At 45.8% G+C, this 27498-nt stretch overlaps 1 protein-coding gene across 1 annotated transcript in view; it reads left to right on the top strand.

Moving 5' to 3' along the window:
- MSH2 (mutS homolog 2) overlaps positions 1–27498 on the top strand; it is a 164049-nt gene that overhangs the window by 44367 nt on the left and 92184 nt on the right. Inside the window, exon 7 of the mRNA XM_040430306.1 lies at positions 26001–26200. Within this exon, the coding sequence (XP_040286240.1) occupies positions 26001–26200 (200 nt within the window). The remainder of the gene's footprint in view (positions 1–26000; positions 26201–27498) is intronic.

The following is a 27498-nucleotide window of genomic DNA, read 5'->3' as shown; positions in this document are numbered from 1 at the left end:
CACAAACGCAGCACAAACGAATGGTGTATTTCTTTTTGAAATTTAAAAACATGGGGTGGAAAGTGGGCGGGGTTTCAGCAAATCAAGCGCGCAATATCTCGGAAACCAAAGCTGCGCAAACGTTTATTTTTGCAGCACAAACCAGCACAAACGCAGCACAAACGAATGATGTATTTATTTTTGAAATTTAAAAACATGGGGTGGAAAGTGGGCGGGATTTAAGCAAATCAAGCGCGCAATATCTCGGAAACCGAAGCGGCGCAAACGTTAATTTTTGCAGCACAAACCAGCACAAACGCAGCACAAACGAATGGTGTATTTCTTTTTTAAATTTTAAAACATGGGGTGGAAAGTGGGCGGGGTTTCATCAAATCAAGCGCGCAATATCTCGGAAACCGAAGCGGCGCAAACGTTTATTTTTGCAGCACAAACCAGCACAAACACAGCACAAACGAATGGTGTATTTCTTTTTGAAATTTAAAAACATGGGGTGGAAAGTGGGCGGGGCTTCATAAAAATCTAACGCGCAATATCTCAGGAACCGAACCGGCACAAACATTCATTTTTGCGGCACAAACCAGCACAAACGCAGCACAAACGAATGGTGTATTTCTTTTTGAAATTTAAGAACATGGGGTGCCAACTTCACACAGGTGACGGAGCCGCACCTAACACAGGTGTGAAAGTAGCCTTAGTTGTCATCAAAGAGAAAAATGGTTTTAACATTTTTAACAATAAAAAAAAAAATGGTGAAGATGTTTTTAGCCCAACATACAGCCAATGCAATAAGTGACCCAGATGTGTCCATGGCCTTTAAGAAGACCTACCTGTTTCAGAGAAAAGGGGCACAGCTTAAGATGTCACCTTGCTTTTTTTTCCCCCGTCTAGACCCATGAGGACTGCTCCAAATTTCACTCTCCTTCCATCCTGATGTAGCACTTTGGCAGGAGGTGAAACGAGGTCACTTCGATGAAAATGGACACCTTTACCCTGAAATTGTTACTTATTAGGGAAAAGTGTAGGGAACAATCAGTTTGTCAGGGGAACAACGGAAATGATAGCAGTCTGGTCAGAGGACAGGACATTAGTAAATCCTACACGTTGTGATCTAATTGAAAGTGACCATCATCCACGATGATTATTTATTGATTTGTTGACCATTATGTCCATGGTGACCAAAACCACCATCCCCTGATGGAAGCAGAAGGTATGTAAAGGTGGAAACCCCATCACTTCCACTAGTATAGTGCGTATATTGTTTACTCGTGTAGTTCACTGGTGTCCTGATCACATGTCGCTGTTTCTACCCTGGGGCCAGTTTCCATGCTCTAGTTTCAGACCTTGCTTTGAATAATATGGGTGCGGCAGTTTCACTCTGTGCATACTGCCGGGTAATAAACTTATATGAGAATAAGGAAGCGAAAAGTAAATGACGTTGTAACTGGAAGTATGATTAAAAAAGGAACCAAATGACATTGTAGCAAGGGGGCTGTCGTAGCCGCAGAGGGCAGGACTGTGGGGGGGCTGTCGTAGCCGCAGAGGGCAGGACTGTGGGGGGGCTGTCTTTGCCGCAGAGGGCAGGACTGTGGGGGGGCTGTCGTAGCCGCAGAGGGCAGGACTGTGGGGGGGCTGTCGTAGCCGCAGAGGGCAGGACTGTGGGGGGGCTGTCGTAGCCGCAGAGGGCAGGACTGTGGGGGGGCTGTCGTAGCCGCAGAGGGCAGGACTGTGGGGGGGCTGTCTTTGCCGCAGAGGGCAGGACTGTGGGGGGGCTGTCTTTGCCGCAGAGGGCAGGACTGTGGGGGGGCTGTCGTTGCCGCAGAGGGCAGGACTGTGGGGGGGCTGTCTTTGCCGCAGAGGGCAGGACTGTGGGGGGGCTGTCTTTGCCGCAGAGGGCAGGACTGTGGGGGGGCTGTCTTTGCCGCAGAGGGCAGGACTGTGGGGGGGCTGTCGTAGCCGCAGTGGGCAGGACTGTGGAGGGGCTGTCGTAGCCGCAGAGGGCAGGACTGTGGAGGGGCTGTCTTTGCCGCAGAGGGCAGGACTGTGGGGGGGCTGTCGTAGCCGCAGTGGGCAGGACTGTGGAGGGGCTGTCGTAGCCGCAGAGGGCAGGACTGTGGAGGGGCTGTCGTAGCCGCAGAGGGCAGGACTGTGGGGGGGGGGGGGCTGTCGTAGCCGCAGAGGGCAGGACTGTGGGGGGGGGGGGGCTGTCGTAGCCGCAGAGGGCAGGACTGTGGGGGGGGGGGGGGGGCGGCTGTCGTAGCCGCAGAGGGCAGGACTGTGTGGGGGGGGGGGGGGGGGCGGCTGTCGTAGCCGCAGAGGGCAGTACTGTGGGGGGGGGGGGGGGGGGGGCGGCTGTCGTAGCCGCAGAGGGCAGGACTGTGGGGGGCTGTCGTAGCCGCAGAGGGCAGGACTGTGGGGGGGGGGGGGGGGGCTGTCGTAGCCGCAGAGGGCAGGACTGTGGGGGGGGGGGGCTGTCGTAGCCGCAGAGGGCAGGACTGTGGGGGGGGCTGTCGTAGCCGCAGAGGGCAGGACTGTGGAGGGAGGGGCTGTCGTAGCCGCAGAGGGCAGGACTGTGGGGGGGGGGGGGGGGGGAGAGCTGTCGTAGCCGCAGAGGGCAGGACTGTGGGGGGGGGGGGGGGGAGAGCTGTCGTAGCCGCAGAGGGCAGGACTGTGGGGTGGGGGGGGCTGTCGTAGCCGCAGAGGGCAGGACTGTGGGGGGGGCTGTCACACCTTCTTATTCAAAGAGTTTTCTTTATTTTCATGACTATGAAAATTGTAGATTCACACTGAAGGCATCAAAACTATGAATTAACACATGTGGAATTATATACATAACAAACAAGTGTGAAACAACTGAAAATATGTCATATTCTAGGTTCTTCAAAGTAGCCACCTTTTGCTTTGATTACTGCTTTGCACACTCTTGGCATTCTCTTGATGAGCTTCAAGAGGTAGTCCCCTGAAATGGTTTTCACTTCACAGGTGTGCCCTGTCAGGTTTAATAAGTGGGATTTCTTGCCTTATAGATGGGGTTGGGACCATCAGTGGCGTTGAGGAGAAGTCAGGTGGATACACAGCTGATAGTCCTACTGAATAGACTGTTAGAATTTGTATTATGGCAAGAAAAAAGCAGCTAAGTAAAGAAAAACGAGCGGCCATCATTACTTTAAGAAATGAAGGTCAGTCAGTCAGCCGAAAAATTGGGAAAACTTTGAAAGTAAGGGCTATTTGACCATGAAGGAGAGTGATGGGGTGCTGCGCCAGATGACCTGGTCTCCACAGTCACCGGACCTGAACCCAATCGAGATGGTTTGGGGTGAGCTGGACCGCAGGTTATTTGCAGGTCTAGCTGTATAAACATATACGCTGTATTAGCAACCTAGGACAGGTCTTAGCTGGCCAGCTACAAATATGTCATCACTTAGTACAGCAGTATCCCTTTAAAGTGCAATGATGTTTGCTGCAGCAGCACAAAGGTCTAATATAGAAATATAAAATATAGCCAAAGGTATGTTAACACCTTACCATGACTCCTGTATGAGCTTGTTGGGCGAAATTTTGGAGGAATTTGTATCCATTCAGCCAATGGCCTGGCTCATTCAGCAATCCCATTCATCCCAAAGTATTTGGATAGGCTCTGCTGCAATTCCAGCCATCTACAACAAACTCATCAACCATGTCTTTATGGACCTCGATTTGTGCACACGGGTACACTAATGCTGGATTAGGAAAGGGGTTCTCCTAAATTGTTATCTGAAACAACAATTATGTAAAGTGTGTTTGTATGCTGCAGCATTAAAGGGTTTATCCGGTAATTATTATTGCAGCTATTAGAAAAGGTCTGTTCTCCGTGAGCCGCGGCCTCTTCCTAGGCCATGTTAGATCACCGTACATTGGTCACATGGCCTAGTATCAGTGATGGCTAACCTCCGGCACTCCAGCTGTGGTGAAACTACGACTCCCAGCATGCTCCATTCATTTCTGTGGAGTTCTGAGAACAGCCAAGCAAGTGTATATCTTGGGAGCTGTAGCTTTACCACAGCTGGAGGGCCAGAGGTTAGCCATCATAGGCCTAGTTGCATTTCAGCCCCATTCAATCAACTCAATGGGGCTGAGCTGCAATACCAAGCAAAGCCACTATACAGTGTACAGCGTTGTGCTTGGAAAGCTGCCGGGAGCTGGCTGCGCTCATCAGAGCTCCAGTAAATGCAGCGGCTCCCTGAAACAGCTGAGTGGCGGGGGTGCTGGGACTCGGACCACGTTTCCACTGCTCCGGAGCCTGGTGTGCTTTACACCACTCTGGTAGTCATCTGTGTTAACTCCAATGCTGGCTTCTTAACTACCTAGATTCTGAGGTCAATAGCGACTAGGGCCTAAGAAAGGTCCCCAGGACTGCAATGACTGTATGTGGTGCAGTGACAGTCTATATAAATCATTGGTATACAAGGTATACCACTGCATTATAAAAGCTATGTCCCAAAGTGAGAGTAAAAAAAAAAAAAGTTAAATTAATAGTTTATTTACAAAAATAAAAAAATTTTCCCCCCATAAAGTGGTTTTATTTAGTCAAGTGATAAACAAACACCCACACGCCCCTGTGTTTGCTGCAACATGTATAAAAAATAATTAAAGAATTGTAAGCCTTCGCGGGCAGCGTCCTCTCTCCTTCGGAACCAGTTTGTAACTCGTCTTGTTGATGCTTATTGAAATTCTTTAATATTATGTGCAACGCTTTTCATATGTACAGCACCATGGCATGAATGGCACTTTAATAATAAATATTAAAGGGGTTATCCAATTCTATAAAAAGCCCCCCCCCCCACTGAATTCACATACCTGAGTGCCCGCTCTCTGCGCCGCTCCTGGTCCCTGCACCGCCGTTGCTGTGGGGGGCAAAGGTTGCAAAAACACCTGTACGAGCGTACAACAGCGCAAAAATGAATGAGTTGTGGTTGTTGGAATCCAGTGACATAATGAGAAGTGCTCTGAATACTGTGTCCCATTTCACACTCCTCCTTGGCTGAAAATGCTCAAATACTAAGAAGGATATTTTTACTCTTTTGTAAAAAAATTGCGATTTTGGTATAAATTGTGCTGTAATTTGTCATATCTGGATTTGCCGTTTCTGCACCTAGTCCAACAAGGGGGCGTGGCTTTGCCAGGAAAGGGGCATGTCCTTCCATGCAACATTTTGCTGCAAAATGACGCTACAGTTCTGGCGTAAAATTCTGAGTTAGATGGATGCCTGTCCCTGCAGCACATGTATCATCCAGCCTGATCCCTGTGATAAATCTGGTGCCAGTCTAGACGGCCGGTCTAAGCTTGTGCCATCTAGAAGACTAGTAAATCTGCCCCGCGTTTTTTTGTAAGGAGGGAGTTTGTCGGGATTTTTTAGGCAGCATGAAGCTTCTGACAGGGTCCCTCCTAAAGTCGTTCGTCAGCACAATCCATACCCCTACCAGTCTGTGGAGGTTGAATGGCTGTGTGCTTGATTTCATGTTTCCAGCTCATCCCTCATGACAGCACAACTGGAGGTTGTTCCCCTTTGACCTTCTTGGGACAGGAAACAGAGAGGTTAAAAGGTCCCTCCCACCTCCACCCGCCAGTGTTCTTCCTGTCCCTACAGGGCATAGACGCAGAGAGGTTCCCTGCTCTAGGGTTGAAGAGAACTTTTAGGGCCTGAGGCTGGGACTAGAATCGGGAGGTGTCCGACTTCTCCTTCTACGTCTCGAATAGCCTTGCTAATACCGCTCGGGGTAGAGGTCCCTTACCAGCCCGGAGCTGACCTGCCGGAGTCCGAGCCTATAGATGGGTTCTCTGATGGCCTGGGTTAACTCCTTTTGTATTCCCGTGAGAGGCCGTAAGATCTATTTTCAAGGAAGGTTCAATTTCTAGAGCTGCCATTATACCCTTTTTTTTTTTTTTTTTTGACAAGATATTTCACTATCCGCCCGGCCGTGTTGATCTTATCCTCCTCAGCCCAGCCTCTAAGGTGCTGCGTTTATGCTGCTAAATAATACATCCACAGGTCCAGGACGCTCAGCCCCCCTTGAGTTTTGGATCTGCACAGAGTTGTCAGCTTTATGCGGGGCGTTCCTTTCTTCCAGATAAGGTCTCTAAATATCGCATTAATGGTATAGAATATTCTCAGTGGTAGCCAGGTCGGGGCATTATGTAGCATGTACAGGAATTGAGGCATGAGAATCATTTTTAGAAGATTGGTGCGACCGACAAGTGTTAAAGGAAGTTTGGTCCACACCTGAACTTTCTTTCTGAATTTGTCTGGTAGTGCCAATAAATTTAGGTCTACAAAGTCTTGACTATTCGTTGATACCTGAATTCCTAGGTATTTGAAGGATGACACTACTTGTAGACCCGCCGTAGAATGTGAGTCTACCTGCGCATTTCCATACAGAGGCATAATTACCGATTTTTATTATTTTTTTTTTATTTTTTTCAATTAATGGTCAGACCGGACAATTTCCCCAAATCATTGATAATTTGCTGCCGGAAGAGAGGAAGACCAGTCATCTAGAAATAGTAAAAGATCATCCGCATAGAGAGCAACCTTTTCCGTTGACGATCCACAGGTAATACCTTTCACTGTAACTGCTTTCCTAAGGGCTTCTGCTAATGGTTCCACCTCTATTGCAAACAGCAGTGGCGACAGGGGTCACCCTTGTCTAGTCCCTCTATGTAGCTCAAACGAATCCGAGAGATTCCCTTTTTTCCTAAATTTTGTCCGTCAGCCTTGCATATAATCTCCCTGCTTTCTCCCCTTCCTCATAGTATGTTTTGTTTTTGGAAGAATCTCTCTTGTTTTGTGCATTCAAGAGTAATCTATCCTTCAGCTTCCGCTGAGCTTCTTTCCATCGATACTCATGTTCTAAAGACGGATGTGTCACATATCTAGCTTCCGTCTCTGCCACTTTTTGTCATTTTCTCTAGTTTCTTTTTTCTTCCCATTTTACTTTTGCTATTAATATACCTCTTAAAAAGGCTTTCATCGCGTCCCATACTATTAGCCGGGAGGCTGTGACCAGATTAGAAGTAAAAAATTCAGTTAATTGCTCTTTTCCATCTGACACATCCGGTAGGATATGCAGCCAATATGGGTTGACTTTCCAGCATGAATCCCTCTTTACTAAACGAGGTAGTATGTAAATAATTGTTAGTATCGGAGAATGGTCGGATAGTCGTCCAGGAAGGTATCCAATATTTTGAAGTAGTTGACCCATTTCTACGTTTCCCAGAACTAGATCAATTCTGGAATGGAATGAGTATTGTTTTATATCCGGGTTTCTCATTCTCCAGAAATCAAAAAGTGAAGCCTCATGTATTAATCTTCCAAAGGGAGTAATTTACCCATTTATCCCTTGTGTGGGCTTACTTAGTCTGAGTATCGTGGGGATGTGCGGTAACTCGGCAATAAGAGAGAACATCTTTTTAATTATTAATGACTAATAGGGTGGAGGGATAAGGATTCCAATGATAGTGCATTTGGTAGCAAACAGAGTACCATGTAAATAAATATATCGCCCGTCCACAGCTTTCTGTTTGGTTATACATTCAAACTGAACATTTCTATGAATAAGAATGCTCACTCCTCTGGCGTATGCCGGGTATGTAGCATGGAAACTATGCCCAGCCCATTGGGGATTGAGTAGGTGAGTTTCATCTGACCATAAATGGGTTTCTTGCAAACAGCAAATCGGGGGTTGGTATTGTTTCATACTTTCTAAAACCGCTTTTCTTTTGTTGGCATCCTCAATCCCTTGGGAATTTCGCTGAGCTAGCCATATTTGTCCTTGTTCTGTAGATTTATAGTCAGAATGTACTTCCCTAGGACCCTTTGTGTCATGACCGCGAAACCTAGAATTACCCAAAACTTCCCCATTAGTGCAAAATTACCCAATTGAAGGTTCCTGATCGCTCCGACAAGTTCCCGCAACAAACTCCTATAGTAGGACCGCGGGTTCAACAAGGAAAACTTATCGGCGCCACCAGTCCCTGGGTTTAGTGAACTAACCTAGAAGAGGGGCGATAATCAAATATTGAAAATGTGTAAACTCGTAACGCTTAAGGCCCCATTCACACATCCGCAAAAGGGTCCGCACCCGTTCCGCAATTTTGCAGAAAGGGTGCGGACCCATTCATTCTCTATGGGCCCGGACGTGAAGTGGAGAGCACACTATGTGCTCTCCGCATTTGCAGAGCGCTGCCCTGAACTTCCGGTCCGCAGCTACGCAAAAGATAGAACATGTCCTATTCTTGTCCGCAGCTGCAGACAAGAATAGACATTTTTATAGGGGGTGACGGCCGGGTGTGTTGCGGATCCGTAATTTGCGGGTCCGCAACGCACCACGTATGTGTGAATGGACCCTAACAGTGAATATCCAGTCATGAACAATAAGGCCGGTTGAGTCCTATTACCTGCTTTTTCCCATCCCCTCGGACTATTTGTGTTCAATATAGACCCATAGCTAACAATCTTTTTGTGGACACACACTATACCCCTCATTTTGAAGGAAAAACAACATATAATGGTAAATCTACTACACCTCAGTGAGAACTTTTAGCAGCACACACTCATGCATTCACTCCATTTCGGTATACTCCTATAGCCAATGGTAGATAAAGATGACGACAACTCGATCTTCATCTGCATGCGCCTCTGCTACACGTAGTTGACGTTCGTGACGATCCAGCCATCTCAGTGCTTCTCTAGGATCTTCAAAAAAAGTTCTATTCCCCAAAGCAGCTACTCTCAATTTTGCTGGGTAAATCCTTGAATATGAGACGTTAAGTCCTCTCAATCGGCGCTTTATATCAAGGAATCTCGCTCTTCTTTTTTGAACATCTAGTGAGTAATCAGGAAAGAGTGACACCTTGTGGCCATTAATGGACATGTCGGGCATTTCTCTAGCTTTTCTGAGAATGATATCTCGGTCTCTGTAGTGGAGTATTTTCATGAGTGCGGGCCTGGGTGGAGCACCCGGTGGTAATGGGCGGGTAGGGACCTGATGGGCTCTTTCAATTGCAAAAAGTGAAGTCTGTGTCTCTGTTCCAAATTGAGCTTTCACCCATTTCTCAAAGAAGTCAGTGAGATTCGCCCCCTCCACTTTTTCGGGTGCGCCCGCTAGTCTAACATTATTTCTGCGTAGACGATTTTCCAGATCATCTTGTTTGGCCATGATTATGTCCAGCTTACGTGCATGCTCGCTTGTCTCTCTTCGGAGAGGCGGTATGGCGTCTTCCAAGTCCCCCATGCGGCCTTCTAGAGCAGTTGTACGTTCCGATGGTCACATCTTCTTTTATAGTTCCCACTTGCATCGTGAGGGCATTTAATGACTTGCCACATTTAGTTAAGGCTCTAAAAACCTCTTTAAGCGCCGGCTCCTCCGGGTCTAGTTCTGTGGCCTCCGACTCCATATCGTTACCACAGGTTTGTAGGAATTCATACCTATTGGGAGTGCGTATGTCCTCTGCACTGACTGCCATGCCCTCCCCGTCCGACTCTGGGTCTGCATCTGCTGGTTGTCTGTGCTGCTTATCGCGGGCTTCTTTAGCCTGGGGTGAGGTTGCATTTCGGGCATATTTGCCTAATTTGGCCGCAGCCTCTCACTGGATATCACCTGCGTGTTCTCGGCATCTCGGAGTGGCGCCATCTTGGATATCCCTGTCGGGCCCTCTCGCCCCTTTCCGTCCGGCCATCATAGCACTATAACTGGTGTCCCAGGTACCAGGGTGGACTGTGTGCGATCCGGAGTTCGTGTGGTGTCCGGCAAGAGGATAGTTTGCGTCTACTCAGGATAATTAGCAGCGGTTGTGCAGGAGCTCAACGGGCCCGCGCCCGCTCACATGCTCGGTTAGCCAGGCCCCTTTTTCTTTTCTCCTTACCAACGCTCCGTATGCAAGTGTTGGCAGAAGCTGCATGACATTATTGGTGCTTGCTTTGGCAGCACATACTCCAAGATTGTAAGTAAACCATGCGTGTGTTTAACCAGCTGGATTGCCTCAACAGTTCTAATTACTTTTAGGGTCCATTCACACGTCCGCAGTGTTCTGCGGATCCGCAAAACACCAGCCCGGCAGCTGCGGACAAGAATAGGACATGTTCTATTTTTGTACGGGGCCGTGGACCGGAAATGCGGATGCAGACAGCACACTGTGTGCTGTCCACATCTTTTCCGTCCCTATTGAAAATGAATGGGTCCGCACCAGTACCGCATAATTGCGGAACGGATCCGGACCCAAAGTGCGGACGTCTGAATGGAGCCTAATTGAGAATCTGTTTGTGGTTCTAAATGGGAACTCAGGCGATAGTAGCATCACCTGTTTCTTTAACCCCCTTAGTGACCACTAATACGCCTTTTTACTGACGTAAGCAAAGGGGGTTTTAGCTAAACAGCTTGCTTTAACCCTTAGGATACCGGAGGTTTTTTCATTTTCGCGGTTTTATTTTTCTTCTCTATTTTCCGTGAGCCATAACTTTTTTATATTTACGGTCATATAGCTGTATGGCTTATTTTTTGCGGGACAGGTTGTACTTTCTATTGCCACCATTAATTATGGCATAAAATGTAGTGGGAAGCGGTAAAAAAATTCCAAATGGGGTGGAATTGGAAAAAAAACCCGCAATTCCTCCACTGTTTTATGGGTTTTGTTACCACAGCGTTTCGTTTACGGCAAAACTGATCCGTGCTTTTCATTCTCTGGGTCAGTACGATTACAATGATACCCCATATGTGTAGGTTTTTTATGTCTAAATAGTGTAAAAATAAATGTAACCTTTTGATGAAAAATTTATTTTTTACATCACCATATTCTGACCCCCCATAACTTTTTTATACTTATGTCTACTGAGCTGGTTAGGGGCTCATTTTTTGCGGAACAATCTATTTTTAAAAAAAAAAAAAATTTAATATACAATTTTTGGAGTGTGCATGACTTTTTGATCACATTTTATTATTTTTTTGGGGGTAAGAGGAGCAAATTGGCTATTGTCGGGTATACAAAGCAAATGCTTTATTTAAAGATAAAAAAATTTAGCGGATCAAAAGAAAAATTATGCAAAGAAAATTGATCCGGGAGATGGACATAATTCATCTCCACACGAGTTCGATCAAGAACCTGATTATTTTGTGCAATCAGTAAAACAGGGTACAAGCGTCTATGCAAAAATATAAATGGTTTATTATACTATAGTTTAATACAATCAAAAATGAATCAACATAAATTTCAAGAATATACAATGATATGCAGTACCCAGAATTCACCACTATATGATGCCAACAAAACAATACTCAACCAACACAAGAATATTATGCAATACAGCTTTAAATCTGTGAGAGAGATACAATCAATGGATTATGCGGAAAACTCAATCAAGAAGATGACAGATACGAGCCCTTGCTCCGCCCCAAAAATGATGACCAATCTCAGATATGGGGTAGTATGGTAGTATTGCATAAAACTTATAAATTATTGGCTTGATGTCAAACTAGGGAATACTAAGATTCCCAACAGAGAGTTTCTCCAATATTATCCCCTTTATTTAGTTATATGCATCGTAACTGAAACAAGAGAGAATACTGATGTGGCAACTAACGTTACACGTCCGCAAATGAGCGGGTATCTGACTAAGTATCAAGCCAATTAATTTAGATCAATACTACATAAAACAAAAATATACATTACCCAAGGGTCAGGTGGTGTGCAGAGTCTTGGGGCAGCCAGCTCTCAAGAGTTTTTCCCGATAATCCCAATGATTCTCCAGAGATCTATAATCCCAATGTTTCTTCGTTTGTTTGTTTTTTTTCCTTTCCCTCCTTTTTTTTCTTTTCTGGTAACTGGTTTCTTAACCCAAAACTTATCAGATGGACACGCCCTCTGAGTTTGGAACTTCCAATCATTGTTGGATGGGTGTGGGCATTGATAAGGAGCATGACGTCATAATACTACCCAGAATGCACTTTTGCTACTGATGTAGTATTAACTGCTCATATCCAGATGGCGCTGTTGTGTAAGCAATAGGCATCATACCATTAAGGGTTAACTCATACATGCCTGATATTTTCACTACTACACCTCTGACGTCTGGAGGCCTTGTCTCAGGGCCGAGGGACAAACTTGGATACATGAATGTATACTTTGAGGAACATCTAGACAATTCTCACACTGTGAAATTCATGTTCAGATATGAAAAACAATGAAGTCTCAGAATCTGCAGGTGCGGTGTATCTTCTAACTTTCTAAATGTATAATATATTGTTACTATAACACTAGCTTTTGAACAGCACAGTAATCTTCTCATGGACTTACTTCGGCCTACATGAAAATCCATACAAAACAGTGAATATAAATCAACATTGCTCTTAAAGGCAATGAATATCCATTATAACTAAAATAAGTAGATATAACTGTTTATACTTATGAAAAAGCACAACACTATTTTGACCCTTTTTTCCGTTATGCCATTCGCTGTATTGGAAATTTTTTACAATTTTAATAGCATAGGTGTTTTCGGGCGCGATGATACCCATGATGTTTAGATTTATTGTTATTTAGGTATTTTTTTTTTTTTTTTTTTTTTTATTATACGGAAAGGGGGGGGATTAGGTGTGTGTGCCTCATGGCCTCTCTGCCTGTGCAGGGCCTGCTCACACTTGCCTAGGTAGGAGGCAGGAAGTTAAAGGATAACTGTCATATTTTTATTTTTTTTGCTAAAGTGTAGGGCAAGGAGACTCACCTCACTGCTCGCCAACCAAGGTAGCTACAAAACGGCAATAGAGACTGTGCGTTCCTCTGTCCACATTCACACTTACAGCCATGCTCACACATATAAGCTGCGGCTATGTACGCTGCACAGGTCCTGTAACCCTCTGCCACTCCTCAGTACCTGGGTCTCCTGGCTAGTGCCATGTAAAAATCTTGTGAAACCCTTGACTGCCTCTGACCTTGAAGCTATGCGGTGGGTTCTCGGTTGGCCTGGTTTCGTCGGGAGGGTTCTTTCTCCTTTGTTCTCCCTTGAGTTCATACCAACACCTCCTGGTACGGGATCCCAAGCTTGTCCTGGACCGGTATGAAGTTAATGGTAGTTTGGTTACCTCGTCGTTGGTGTTCATGCCTGCCGTGTGCCAGTGCTGTCAGCTTGGCTCGGTTTCTTACATAGACCTTGTAGACTTTCGGGAGTTGGTTGTTTATCATATTATAACAATTAAGCTCTTGGGAATAAACTGCAGTGGGGGTCTACAGTAATGGGGGTCTACAGTAAATTTTTACTGTGTAGTGGTTATACAGTTGTTTTTGTCTATCCGCAAATTATTTTTGAAAAAAATGTTCGCTGAATCCCCCTCTAGCAATCCAATACCGTTGCCAGGGGAAATCCCGGCGACAATTACAGGGACTGACTTCCATCTCAAGGGTCGCTTCAATGAAGAGGAGATACAGTGCATCCAGTTCCTAGCTAACATGGAGGCAGACACGTCAGACAGTGGTGGCAGTAAAGTAGATAAGTACACCACTGGCATCGGGTCCACCTTCCTTCCTCCCATGCCGGCCGGCTCAGCGATAGACCTGTTCCACAAACGGGTGCTAAGAGAGATACGTTCGCTGATTTACCCAGCAGCCCCCCCGACCACCCCACCCCCCCCCCCCCCAAATGTCACTGGGGAAGAGTATCGGGCCCTTTTGTGGTTGAAACAACAGAATAACATCATTATTAAGCCGGCCGACAAGGGAGGGAACGTGGTCCTGATGACCAGGGAATATTATATAGAGGAGGCAGGCAGGCAATTGGGAGACGGCACAGTGTATCTCAAATTGAAGGGAGACCCCGTACAGGGAATACTTGCTAGACTTCATGTATTTGTTGAGAAATACATAGTGGCCGGTTTTCTACCCAAAGGTATGGCCAATCGGCTTATTCCCGCCTACCCTAAAATCCTTGTCTGGTACTTTGTACCGAAAATTCACAAGTCGCTGACCCGGCCCCCAGGCCGCCCTATAGTGGCCGGGATTGGGTCAGTGACTGAACCACTGTCTGGCTACGTGGACTGGCTCCTTAGGCCACTCCTCGTGGGGACTCCGACGTTTCTCAAGGACACCGGGGACTTCCTCCGAACACTCCAACATTTTGAGTGGCGGAAGGAGTTCTGCCTGGTGTCCTTGGACGTCGAGAGTCTATATACCAGGATTCCTCACGATCTAGGACTCCGGGCTGTTAACACAGTACTGAGTAGGAGTGACAAAGATGCCATGTTTAACAGCTTCATCATGGAGGCACTGGACCTGGTCCTCACCAGCAATGTGTTTCAGTTTGACGGTCAATGGTACCGCTACGTTTGCGAACCTGTACCTGGCGGTATTTGAAGAGACTTATATATTCTCGGTGGGTAACCCCTTCCTGCGGTTTATGCATTTATTTCTACGCTATGTGGACGATATTTTCCTGGTCTGGTCAGGCGGCGAGGAGTCATGCCGAAGATTTGTGGACTACCTCAATGCGCACAACAGGATGAACATGCGATTCACCCTCAATTTTGGGGGTGAGTCGCTTGACTTCCTGGATGTGTGTATCACAGTGAGGGATGGTGTATTACACACCACGGGCTTTCGTAAGCCCACAGCGACTAACTCGCTGCTTCACCAGACTAGCTTTCACCCGCCATCAGTGAAGAAAGCCGTCCCATACGGACAATTTGTCCGTTTGAGGAGGATTAACGACACTGAAGCCGGGTTCCACAGGCAAGCCGATGAGCTTAGCAACCGACTTATGGATCGGGGTTACCCGCCGGGAATAGTCTCAGCAGCCCTACGAAAAGCTGCTGCACTTGACCGTAACACATTGCTGGTGGAAAAGAACAGAAACATTGAGCGACCCCGTTTTGCTTTAGCATTTAAGTACAGTCCTGCCGCAGACATCATTAAGCGGGTGATATATGAGAATTGGGATCTTCTAAAGGGGGATCCGGCTTTGAATAACCTCTCTAGTCAGCGACCATTAGTCACATTCAGAAAATGCGCAACCCTTAAAGATAAACTGGTGAATAGCGTATTTCGCACGTCCCAGGTGGAGACGTGGCTCACCAGCAGAAAACCTGAAGGCAATCCTAAATGTGGGCATTGCTCTTTTTTGCGCATGAAATATGTGTAGTAAGTGGCTGCAAATAGGAGGGGTTCAACATGCGGTACGGGACTTCATAACATGTTGGACGCCCTATGTTGTGTACGCCGTGTTTTGTCCATGCAATAGATTCCATATCGGCAAAACAATTCGCCCACTCTTTGAGCGAATACGAGAGCATGTGAATTCCATTCGTTCAGGTAGAGGATGTCCCTGCCTGATTGAACATGTCAGGGCCGCGCACGGTGGCCGTCCGCGTTGTCTTTCCTTTGCGGGAGTGGAACAGGTCCGATCCATCCCTAGGGGAGGGGATCGTCACCGGCTGCTCCTGCAGAGGGAAGCAAGGTGGATTCTTCTTACCAAAGCCACTGGCGCGGCAGGACTGAACGATAGGAACGACATGTCCGTGTTCCTTTTTAAAAGAGTGGGATGTCAAGAAACTCAGTCTTAGGTGTGAGCCAGCTTTTTTGATAATAGGCCTTAGGTCCCTTTAAGAGATTAACCCCTTCACACCCTGTTCTCCTCTTCTCAGCCCCGTATTGAATAAGATTGTTACCTATAAAAATGAATATTGCATGTTGAATAGCTGCTCTGCCAGCGTGATTAACCCAACCTCTGTTGCTTGTCCATATGTCTGTGTGTTTCGCTTATCTCCCCTCTGTCATGTGTATGTTTTTACGTCACTCACTGGCGGCGCACAGCTGCTGCACATGATGCCGGCTGTAGGGCGTCGCCTATATATGGCGCAGTATTGCGCTTTGACGAGTAGAGCGGCCAGAAGAAGCGCGATATACTGCGCGAAACGACCGTAGCTGCCAATCATCTGCAGGAGCCCGTCCGCCCCAGCACCCCACTCATCTGTCCTGAATGAAGGATTAATAAAGAGCAACATTCTTGATACTTCGGTGAGTGCCGCATACTTTTCTTGTTATCTCTACATTGTTGCACATGATCCAGCTTCTCCTTTTCATGCTGAGCCCCCAGAAGTACATGATTGCTGCAGTGCCGTTATTCGAGCCAGTACCCTGGACCGCTTTTTGATTACCTGATATATGCAGTGCCGCCGTATTCTACTCTTGTTTGCATATCGTGCTTATACAGTTGTGTTCAAAATAGCAGTGTGTTTAAAAAAGTGAATAAAGCTCAAAATCCTTCAAATAGCTTTTATTTCCATACACACAAATGCATTGGGAACACTACACATTCTATTCCAAATCAAAACATGAAGAAAAATATATCAAATTTGTTTTATTCCGCAAATTTTTATTTTTTTTTAAAGAAAAGTGAACATTAGAGCATTCAAAAAAAATAGCAGTGTTTGTATTCTTCTTTACAAACTCAAACATTTACTATATAAACTGAAAAATGTTTGAAGATTTTGCTTTCCTTTGAATCACTTTACTAATATTTAGTTGTATAACCGCTGTTTCTGAGAACTGCTGTACATCTGTGTTGCTCGGAGTCAACCAACTTCTGGCCCCTGTGAACAGGTATTCCAGCCCAGGATGATTGGACTACATTCCACAGTTCTTCTCTATTTCTTGGTTTTACCTCAGAAACTACATTTTTTATGTCACCCCACAAGTTTTCTATTGGATTAAGATCCGGGGATTGGGCTGACCACTCCATAGCGTCAATCTTGTTGGTCTGAAACCAAGATGCTGCACGTTTACTGGTGTGTTTGGGGTCGTTGTCTTGTTGGAACACCCATTTCAAGGTGTATTCAAACTGATCCATGATCCCTGGTATGTGATAAATAGGCCCAACACCGTAGTATGAGACACATCCCCATATCATGATGCTTGTCCACCATGCTTCACTGTCTTCACAGTGTACGGTGGCCTTGAATTCAGTGTTTGGTGGTCGTCTGACAAACTGTCTCCGGCCACTAGACTCAAAAAGAACAATCTTACTTTCATCAGTCCACAAAATGTCTCTTTAGGCCGGTCAATGTGCTCTTTGGCAAATTGTAACCTATTCAGCACATGTATTTTTTTCAACAGTGGGACTTTGCGGGGGCTTCTTGCAGATAGTTTGGCTTCACATTGGCGTCTTCTAACTGTAACAGTGCTCACAGGTAACTTTAGACCTTCTTTGATCTTCCTGGAGCTGATTGTTGGCTGAGTCCTGCCATTTTGGCTATTCTTCTATCCATTCGAATAGTAGTTTTTCGCTTTCTTCCACGTCTTTCAGGTTTTGGTTGCCATTTTAAAGCATTTGCGATCATTTTAGCTGAGCAGCCTATCATTTTCTGCACTTCTTTATGTTTTCCCCTCTCCAATCAACTTTTTATTCAAGGTACACTGTTCTTCTGAACAATGTCTGGAACGACCCATTTTCCTCAGAATTTCAGAGAGAAATGCACTGTAACCAGCATGTACAACATTTGCTGCCTTCCTTCCTTAAATAAGGGCAATAATTTCTACCTGTTTTTCAAAGAATGAATGACCTCACTAATTGAACTCCACACTGCTATTATTTTGAACATGCCCCTTTCAATAAGTGATTGAATTACACAGAATCAGAAGCATGCATGTCATGACTGTTGGACTTCTATTATTCTACTACACCTACTAGTAAATTATTTGCCATGTAGAAATATCATTTCTACCAAAAACAGTGATTGATCAGGTTAGTGATGTCTGACTGCTATTATTTTGAACACAACTGTATATATTTTATCTGGTTTTAGAGCGAGCTGCTTTTACACAATGGTACTTACCATAAAGACTAGGCTTAGAGGTAAAGGGCATCCTTTTTATGGCCGATGTCTAATAAGACCATTTATTCTTCCTCTAAGTATCTGTTGATCAAGGATACAGATAAAGAGACATTTCAGAGTTACGACTGGGTTCACAAATTCTGTCAAGATTTAGTTTTCTGGCAGAATCAAAGTTTCTCTCAGGTTTATTCCTGATTCTATGAAATGTTAGTTTTTATCTAATGATTACTCTCTGAGAGATGTTGTCCTTAGATTTGGTCCCCCCCCCCCCTAAATTATAATTTGGAAGCTTGAAAAGCTGGAAAATAAGAATTAGACTTACTGGTAATTCGGTTTCCAGAGATTCCCTCATGACAGCACCCGTACATTCCCTCCCTTACTAACTACTTAGTAAATATTGCATATAACATTTTCTTATGATTTTATTAATTGTGTAGTAATCTGGAAAAACACTGGTGGGTGCAGGTGGGAGGGATTTTTTTTATCCTCCCCGGTTTGTTGTCCCAAGAAGGTCAAAGGGGGAACAACCTCCTGTTGTGCTGTCATGAGGGAATCTCTGGAAACCGAATTACCGGTAAGTCTAATTCCTATTATCTGTTTGCAGTGGGTGTGACTGAAATGCCACAGTATTTAGGAGGGGTTCCCTATACTTTTGACCATATAGTGCACGCTTCAAATAGAATTAGAAGGGGCGCTGTCACAGCCAGAGACTGGGCATGCTGTGCTCTGTGGTGCCTGTGAAAATCATGTGCTAGTGCTGCTTGATCAGTGTCCTGTTATTCAGCAGCCCTTCTCCAATTAAAGGGGTTTTCTGGAAGTTCAATATTGATGGCCTATCCTCAGGATAGGTCATCGGTATCTGCTCGATGGACTTCTGACTTCCGGCATTCCCTCTCCAGTGAGCGCTGCGGCCTGTCCCTAGGCCAGGGATGCCATGTTCATTGGTTACATGGTCTACGTGCAGCTCAGTCCCATTCAGGTGAATGGGCCAGGGCTGGAAAACCAAGCACAGCCACTATACTATGTGCAGCGCTGTGCTTGGCATGCTGTGAGGAGGCCGCGACACTCAATGGAGCACTGCAGCCTCTTCAAACAGCTGCTCCGTGGGGGTGCCGGATCAGATATCAAAATACCGGACAACCCTTTTAACTGTTCTTCATTGATTGGAGGGAAGCCACTGACTGACAGCGCCATCTTCATGTTTGTTTCACAAAGACTGCAGAAGATAAGGACTGAACAGAGTGCTCTGCCCATAGGAATTGTTATATATGCTGTAATTAGAGTGCCACCATCTCATGAGACAGCAGCACTTTCAATGGGTTGTATAGCTCTAGAGCAGCGTTCCTGAACTCTAGTCCTCAAGGCCCACCCTCCGGTCATGATTTGAGGATATCCCACAGAATGAATACCTGGGGGAAGTCCTGATGCATTGACACTAATTCGATCACCTGCTGAATACTAAGGCAATCCTGAAAACACGACCGGTAGGTGGGCGCTGAGGACCGGAGTTGAGGAGCACTGGTCTAGAGCATTTGATTCTAGCCTTCTGGCTCCCCTGCTGCTGGACAAACCTCCCCTGTTGGATTGTCCTAGGCACATTTTTGGGGTACAAGGCGAGATGAAGAGGCTGCGTTTCAACGCAAGACATTCAACTTAAAGGAGTCGACAGTGACCTCAGTGTTCATCATTGCGGTTTATTCGCACGACTGTATGTATTTTGTGGTCCGCAAAACACAGATCCACAAAAAATACGAATGACGTCTGTGTTGCAGCCCCTTTCTTTGCAGACCAGTTGTAACTATGCTAATTCTCGTCCGCAAAACGATATAGCATGTTTTTTTTTGGGGGGGGTGTGTGGAAGGGACATACTGACGTACGTGGACGGCAAACTCTGTGCACTCCTTTTTGCTGCCCCTTGAAATGAATGGGTCCGTATCCGATTTGAAAAAAAAAAAATGCGTATTGGATGCAGACCAAAAATACGGTCCTGTGATTGGGGCATTAGACTGAGCTATGTAGGTGGCCACTAATCTGAGGACACTATCCTTCCTATTACATGTTATAAAGGCATTCTGTGCATGTTATAGGTTGTTCTTAAATAACTTTGTAATGAACATAGTATTTTGTGGTCCGCCAGATGAGATCTCTTGGTTCGTGTTCTGTACAGGACATGGTTTATTTCTTTTTCAGCAATGTCATTGTGAGGCCACTAGATGTCAGTGTAGCACAGACCTTTTATCAGAACTCCTTCAGTCCAGGTTGCAGTGTAGTAGATTGTGACCTGTATGTTCCCGGGTTTGTAATTTCATTAGATCTTAGATTCAATGGTTATTGTTCAAGAACATCAAGAAAAAAAATCTTCAATAATATTTGTTTAAAATAATTGTCAATTGCCGCCCATATACATATATCTTACTGTTCGTGGGCTGCATGGCGGCACTGGAGCCTTTCCATATCTATGTTATAAGAAGTAAAATTAGTGCCCCTTGCACCAATGTAGAGTAGCACTTGAGATGCACTACAGTTTCTTCCTTCATCATCAGCATCTAATCGGCAGGGGTCAACACCCGAGACCCCCACCAATCAGCTGTTTCAGAAAGCAGCGGCACTCCAGCAGCGCTGCGGCCTTTTTACTGTTTACCGCTGGCCCAGTGACGTCACGACTAGTATCAACGGGCCTGGGTGCGGCTAAGCTCTGTTCACTTGAATGGAGCTTAGCCCCGCCCAGGCCAGTGATACTAGTCGTGACGTCACTGGGCCAGCGGTAAACAGTGAGAAGGCCGCGGCGCTGCTGGAGTGCCGCTGCCTTCTCAAACAGCTGATCGGCGGGGGTCCCCGGGTCCCGCCGGTGAGATGCTGATGATGTATCCAGAGGATAGATCATCAGTTTAAACAAACTGCAGAACCCCTTTAATTTTTGTGAATGAGCTTTTGCCCTAAAGACTCCCTCCCTGCTGGATCACTGAAAATCAGTACGGTCTGAGAAATTGTAGATGCAGAAAATGGATAGACACCACTGTAGTGCATTCACAGAATGTAACATAGTACCTAAGGCTGAAGAAAAACACATCCATCCATCAGGTTCAGCCTATTATCCTACAAAGTTGATCTAAAAGAAGGCAAGACCACTCCAGAATGTAGAAGACAATTCTGCAGATCTTAGGAGAAAAACATTTCCTTCCCAACTCTAAACTCCCTGGATAAGTGATCCATCTCCAGAAATCTAGAAACTCTAGCCTGTAATATTATTACGCTCCAGAAATACATCCAGGCCCCTCTTGAATTCCTTTATTGTACTCACCATCACCACCTCCTCAGGCAGAGAGTTCTATAGTCTCACTGCTCTTACCGTAAAGAATCCTCTGCTATGTTTGTGTACAAACCTTCTTTCCTCTGGATGTTGAGGATGTCCACTTGTCACAGGTATTAATAAACCATGGGAGACATCTCTGTACTGGCCTCTGATATATTAGATCTCCCCTCAGTCACCTTTATGTAAACGGAATAAATGAAGACAAAGTAGTCCTGTATACGTCCAGCAGGAGGCAGCAGAGCCCATATCCTGTGCTTTCTCCATGGTGGCTTGCTCTTTTCTATTTGTCAGTCATCTAGTCTGTGCATCTATCCCCAGTCAGGATCCCTGTCTCTTGGCTAGAGTTTAGCATTTTGCGGATTAGCACGTAGTCCGCGGTGGTGCTGTACTACGCTGTGGTTTTTCCCGCACTGGAATCCGCAACCTGTTCAGGTGGCCTTGAGGAGCCTTATCACGCTGCAGATTTTGTTGCAGGAAATATATTTCTGTGACTGACAATCGGTGCCTTTCATCGTGATGGGGTTGTTTTGGTGCGAAGCATGTGGATTTCTGCAAGCCCAAATCAAATGAACAGAACAGATTTAATTTTTTAAATTTTTTTTAATTTTTTTTTATTAAGTCGCAAAAATTTTCTGCAACAAAATCTGCCGTGTGAAGTCTCCCGAACATATCTTTATCTGGACGTCATACAGTTTTCTTCATTCAGGGAGCTTTATGCTTTTAGCTCACTTTTGTGGTGCTGCTTTTTGTATGTCTCCTCCTCCAACTCCGTACAGGATTAACCCTTCCATGCGTCTTTGTCTGTGCTTAGATTGTGTGGACAGGGGCTGACGAGAGTTAATATAGTGCACGTGTAGAGTATGGCGGTGCTATATAAATAGCTGGATTATTCTTCTATTATACACAGTCCTGTAAAGGGATAGATTAAGGGAGGGCTCCTGCCTGCAGGAGGTGATCTCTGAGACGTGCTACGATGTGCGAGACGCACTGGAAACTGCAGTCCTCGCTCTCCTCCTGCTCTGCATTGCAGTGTATTTCTAGCAGAGCCTCGTGCCGGCTGTGTGTTCTAATGGAAGCCTCTGCATCCGCGCTCCGAGCTGAATGGAACCTGGGTCCCGTATTGTGGGCTGTATGATTAGAAGCGCAGGGACTGGAATGTATTGCTGCTGCTGTCCCCTTTACTTAATAATTTTCCAGTCTTCTCGACTGTATTTCCAATAGGCCAGCCCTGTGGTGTAGAACTACAAGGCTCAGCATGCCGAGGCACTCTCTCTCTAGGAAGGAATATGCATGTGAAATGTGACACTGGAGCCACTGGATATAATCCTCTATGGTTCTCCAGTACTTCTATAATGATGACCTGTACTTGGGATAGACCATCAGTATCAAATCAGAGGAGGTCCGACCGTCCGACCCCCCTTCCCCCCCCCGGATCCCCTGCTGATCATCTGTTATCTGGCAGCTTCAGGGCCTGAACGGCGCAGCTCCACTTGATGTGCAGTGTATGGATCTGGTACCTGCAGCGCTGCAGTAACAGTCTCCAGCCACTACACAATAGACGGAGCTGTTCAGTTCCGGCGCCGAATTCCAGCCTCGCAACTACTTCACAACAGCTGATCGGCAGGGGTGCAGGGTTTCGAATCCCCCCCACGATCCTATTGTGGGACTGTTCTGGGGATAGGCCTTCAATATAAGAGAAGTGAACAACCCCTTGAAGTCACAATAGCCTCAGGTTACAATAGCGTGCAGTGTTCTTTGCTTGACTATTTTAACTTGAAACCACATTCATCTTGCAAAGACTGCCAGATATTTTAAGACTGGAAGATCCAGCCAATCGGCACAGGCATTTCACTGGTTAAAAACCTGTGTTACGGAGGTGTGTTCAGTAATTGGCTAGTAACCAGGGGCCGACTGGGAAAAAAAAACAACCTTAAAGGGCATCTGTCAGCAGATTTTTAATTTTTTTTAAAATTTAACATCTTTATTATTATACAAACAGTACACAAAAATGTAATTAGAAATTGGTATACATTTTTCAAACCCCCCTATATTGGACTGTGCTTGATCACGTGGTCAGTATAGCCTGCTCTGCATTCACTCCAGACCCCTCCCAGGGGCTTAGTAATACTATCCTGGATGGAAGAGAGTGCTGGTATTTACATGGGACTGTATGCTGCAGGGAGAGGAGAGATGTTAGACTAGTAATGGTTCCCCTGTATAAATACCAACACGTTCACGCCACCGGTATTGATCTCTGCTCCGTTAGATGAGTGGAATAAAAATAATGGAAGTGCCGGGTAGAGCACATACTTGACCTGAACTGAGCTGAATAGAGGTCATATAGGGCTCATTCAGACAGCCATATGTGTTTTGCGGTCCGCAAATTGCCGATTCACAAAATACGAATACTGGCCCCTGTGCGCTAGGCAATTTGCGGACCGGACATGGCCGCCGCTTTCATAGAAAATGCTTATTCTTGTCTGCAATTGTGGATAAGAATAGGACATGCTCTATATTTTTTTGCAGGGCTATGGATCGGAGCTCTGGATGCGGACAACACACGGTATGCTGTCCGCATCTTTTGCGGCTCCTTTGGAATCAATGGGTTCCATATACGAACGCGTGAAAGGCCCTTACTATGATGGAGTCGGTTCAGTTTCCACTCAGGATCTTGTATTTTTTTTTTTTTTTTTTTACCAGACAAAAAAAGTCCTCCCTGTAAGGCTTTTTAGTCTGGTCTTTTTGACAGAATCCGTGGCAGAATGTAGTCCCCAACGCAAGTGCAGGCCTGCGTGTTATTCATTTTAACTATTGCAACTTTCGTGCTCCTCCTCGGCTAAAGCTGCTCCTCAAAAATGGCAAGAGGAGTCATTTTACTGTTCTGAAAAAAATGTAGTGCGACCTCTGATCGCCATCATGTTACTGACCCATACAATAAAAGTAACACGCTAGTTATGCCTCCCGGTGAACATCCTAAATTTAAAGTACAAAAAACAATGGTGGACTAGTTTACTGCGTGCCAAAAAATACGTTAATCTATAAGTGATGGATATGCCAGAATAGTGTTACTAAAAACTACAAGTTGACAGAAAAATAGTTATCGCCAGAAAGAAACTAAATAAAAAGTAATTGAGAAAAAACGATGATCGCCCTTAAATCGGAAATAATCAATGTCAATTTTTTTTTTTTTTTTGCGAAATCATCTTGCCTCAGGTAGGCCACTTGTCACTTCTGAGACTCTGGTTAAACCCGGCAGCGCACCAGCATCCTCGCCCCATTTGTAAGTAGATCACAGGGCACAGATAGAAGGAGCGGACTTTCCATCCACCTTCATCAACATCAGAAGATGGGTGGACCTGACCAGACTGTTCTCACGCCATGCAGTTGTCCTGCACATTGCAGTCTCCTTCTATTAATTGGCGGCTGGAGATTGAAATAACCGGTTCATTATGCAGAACATTATGGGCCAGATTTACCATTACACTTACATCTTACTCCACTTTTACGTATGTCCAAAGTCACTTTTGGCTAAGGGCTCTTTCACACTTGCATTGTCCGGATCCGGCGTTCACTCCACTTGCCGGAATTACACTCCGGATCCGGAAAAACGCGAGTGTACTGAAAGCATTTGAAGATGGAACCGTCTTCAAAATGCGTTCAGTGTTACTATGGCACCCAGGACTATTAAAGTCCTGGTTGCCATAGTAGGAGCGGGGGAGCGGTATACTTACAGTCTGTGCGGCTCCCGGGGCGCTCCAGAATGACGTCAGAGCGCCCCATGCGCATGGATGACGTGTCCAATGCGATCACATGATCCATGCGCTTGGGGCGCCCTGACGTCACTCTGGAGCACCCCGGGAGCCGCACGGACGGTAAGTATACTGCTCCCCCGCTCCCCGCTACACTTTACCATGGCTGCCAGGACTTTAGCGTCCCGGCAGCCATGGTAACCATTCAGAAAAAGCTAAATGTCAGCTCCGGCAATGTGCCGAAACGACGTTTAGCTTAAGGCCGGATCCGGATCAATGCCTTTCAATGGTTATTAATTCCGGATCCGGCATTGCGGCAAGTGTTCCAGATTTTTGGTCGGAGCAAAAAGCGCAGCATGCTGCTGTATTTTCTCCGGCCAAAAAACGTTCCGTACCGGAACTGAAGACATCCTGATGCATCCTGAACGGATTTCACTCCATTCAGAATGCATTAGGATAATCCTGATCAGGATTCTTCTGGCATAGAGCCCCGACGACGGAACTCTATGCCGGAAGACAAGAACGCAAGTGTGAAAGAGCCCTTAGGCATATTTATTAATGGTCCTTTAATCCTGTGATAAGTGTGGTTTGACAGTAGCAGGTTATCCTTCAGAAAGAAGCTTTACAAATGTCGCACATCTTTGGGAAAAAGTCGCATGTTCTATTAAAAAGTCGCATAAGATAAGCATGGTCCTCACTGGAGTGAAACTGCGCAATTTTTTGCGACTTTTTAAATTGTCGCAATAGTTAATCTGTCTAGAGATTCATTTACCTAAGAAAACACGCCCACTTTCAGAAAACTGGCGAGCATAGTGCAGAGCCAATAAAAGTCGCACATTTGTGCGCAGTTTTAGCGATTGCGAAAAAATTTGACTTTTTCACTTCATTATTTTGACTTGAGCTAATGATAAATCTGGCCCATAGTGTTAACTTTTATCCAATGGTAACATAAGAAATGGTAAAATGTGATTTCTGCTCATATGTAAGTATTATTACCTGTAAATCCTCTTTTTATAATATCCTAATATGTAGATTTTATGACTATTAAACCAGGGAATTTTACGCAGCGCTGACGTATTCAATCGTTCACAGGTTGAACCTGGTGGAAGCGTTCGTAACTGATGCCGAACTCAGACAGTGTCTGCAGGAAGATTTACTACGACGCATCCCAGATCTCAACCGCTTGGCCAAAAAGTTCCAAAGACAGAATGCCAACCTTCAAGATTGCTACAGGCTCTACCAGGCGGTGAACCAGCTGCCTAGTGTCATCCAGACCTTGGAGAAGTACGAAGGTAGGGGCCAGATGGAGTAAAAAAAAAAAGTTAATTAAAAGGTTTTTTTATCACAGACAACCTGTTCATCATGACTCTCAGCAGACACTGACATGATGGCCATTCATGATGGCCTCGAGTCTGTCAGAGCAGAATCCGCAACTGGTTAGTGCTGTCTGGTGTGGTTTATAGTGGGGGGGTTTCCAATGGGCAGGGGCGGCTGCCTTGTATCCTGTTTTATAGGGCATTTAGATAGCAGAAGTCCTTGCTAATGTGATGTCTATGGGAAATATTCTTTGTTTGCGGATTCTGATCTCGAGATGTAAATCTGGAATCACTCTGGGTCTCCACTGGTTCCAAGAAGGATTGCTGTGGTGTTGTACCAGCATTTTGACCAACTATCTGTATTTTTTGTCCTATAAGACGCACATAGGTTTTAGAGGAGGACAATAAGAAAAAAATATTTTTCATTAGACCTCAGGTCAGACCCCCAGTCAGACCCCTAATGTTAATCAGACCTCAGATGACAGCCCCAATCAGACCACCAATGTTAATAAGACCCCTATAAGACCTCAGATTAGACTCCCAATCAGACCTCAGCTCAGACCCCAATGTTAATGACCCCCAATCAGACCTCGGATAAGAGCCTCATGCCTCTCTTGAGCCCCCATATCAGCCCCCATATGGATCTCATCAGCCACCATTGCAATATTTTACTCCCCATAATAGCCTCCATTGCCATATTTCAACCGCCATTGCCATATTTCAGCCCTCATTATCGGCCCCCATGGCCATATTTCAGCACCCATATCAACCTCCATTGCCATGTTTCAGCCCCCGTTGCCTCTCATCAGTCACAGAACATAAAACAAAAAAAAACCACTTACCTCTCCTGCTCCCGGACGCGGCCGCTCCTCTCCTCCAGCGAGATCTTCTCCTCCTGCTGTCGGCTGTGCTGTGAACTGGCGCGCACAGTGTGAGGTCACAGAGCACCCCCACGCTGTGCGCAGTCGCTGCACAGCCAAGGACCAGGAAGCGGTGAGTACAGAGCCTTCATAATATTAGTATCCACCCCATAAGACGCAGAGACATCCCCCCCCCCCTCCCCCACACACTTTTCGGGGGGGGGGGGGGGGGGGGGGGGGGAGAATACGTCTTATGGGGCGAAAAATACAGTAAATTGGTCTTTATTAAACATATGGCATCATCATTTTTTTATGTACAGAGCTGAGATGCTCTAGTAGCACCCTTTGGATTTCCTCTTTTCTGTCAGGCAGGGAGCTGACAGTCTCCTTATCTCTGCTCTCTGACCTTATAAA

This window comes from Bufo bufo, chromosome 4 (genome assembly GCF_905171765.1).
Source record: "Bufo bufo chromosome 4, aBufBuf1.1, whole genome shotgun sequence".
NCBI lineage: Eukaryota > Metazoa > Chordata > Amphibia > Anura > Bufonidae > Bufo > Bufo bufo.
This window is presented reverse-complemented; position numbering and strand designations above follow the sequence as displayed.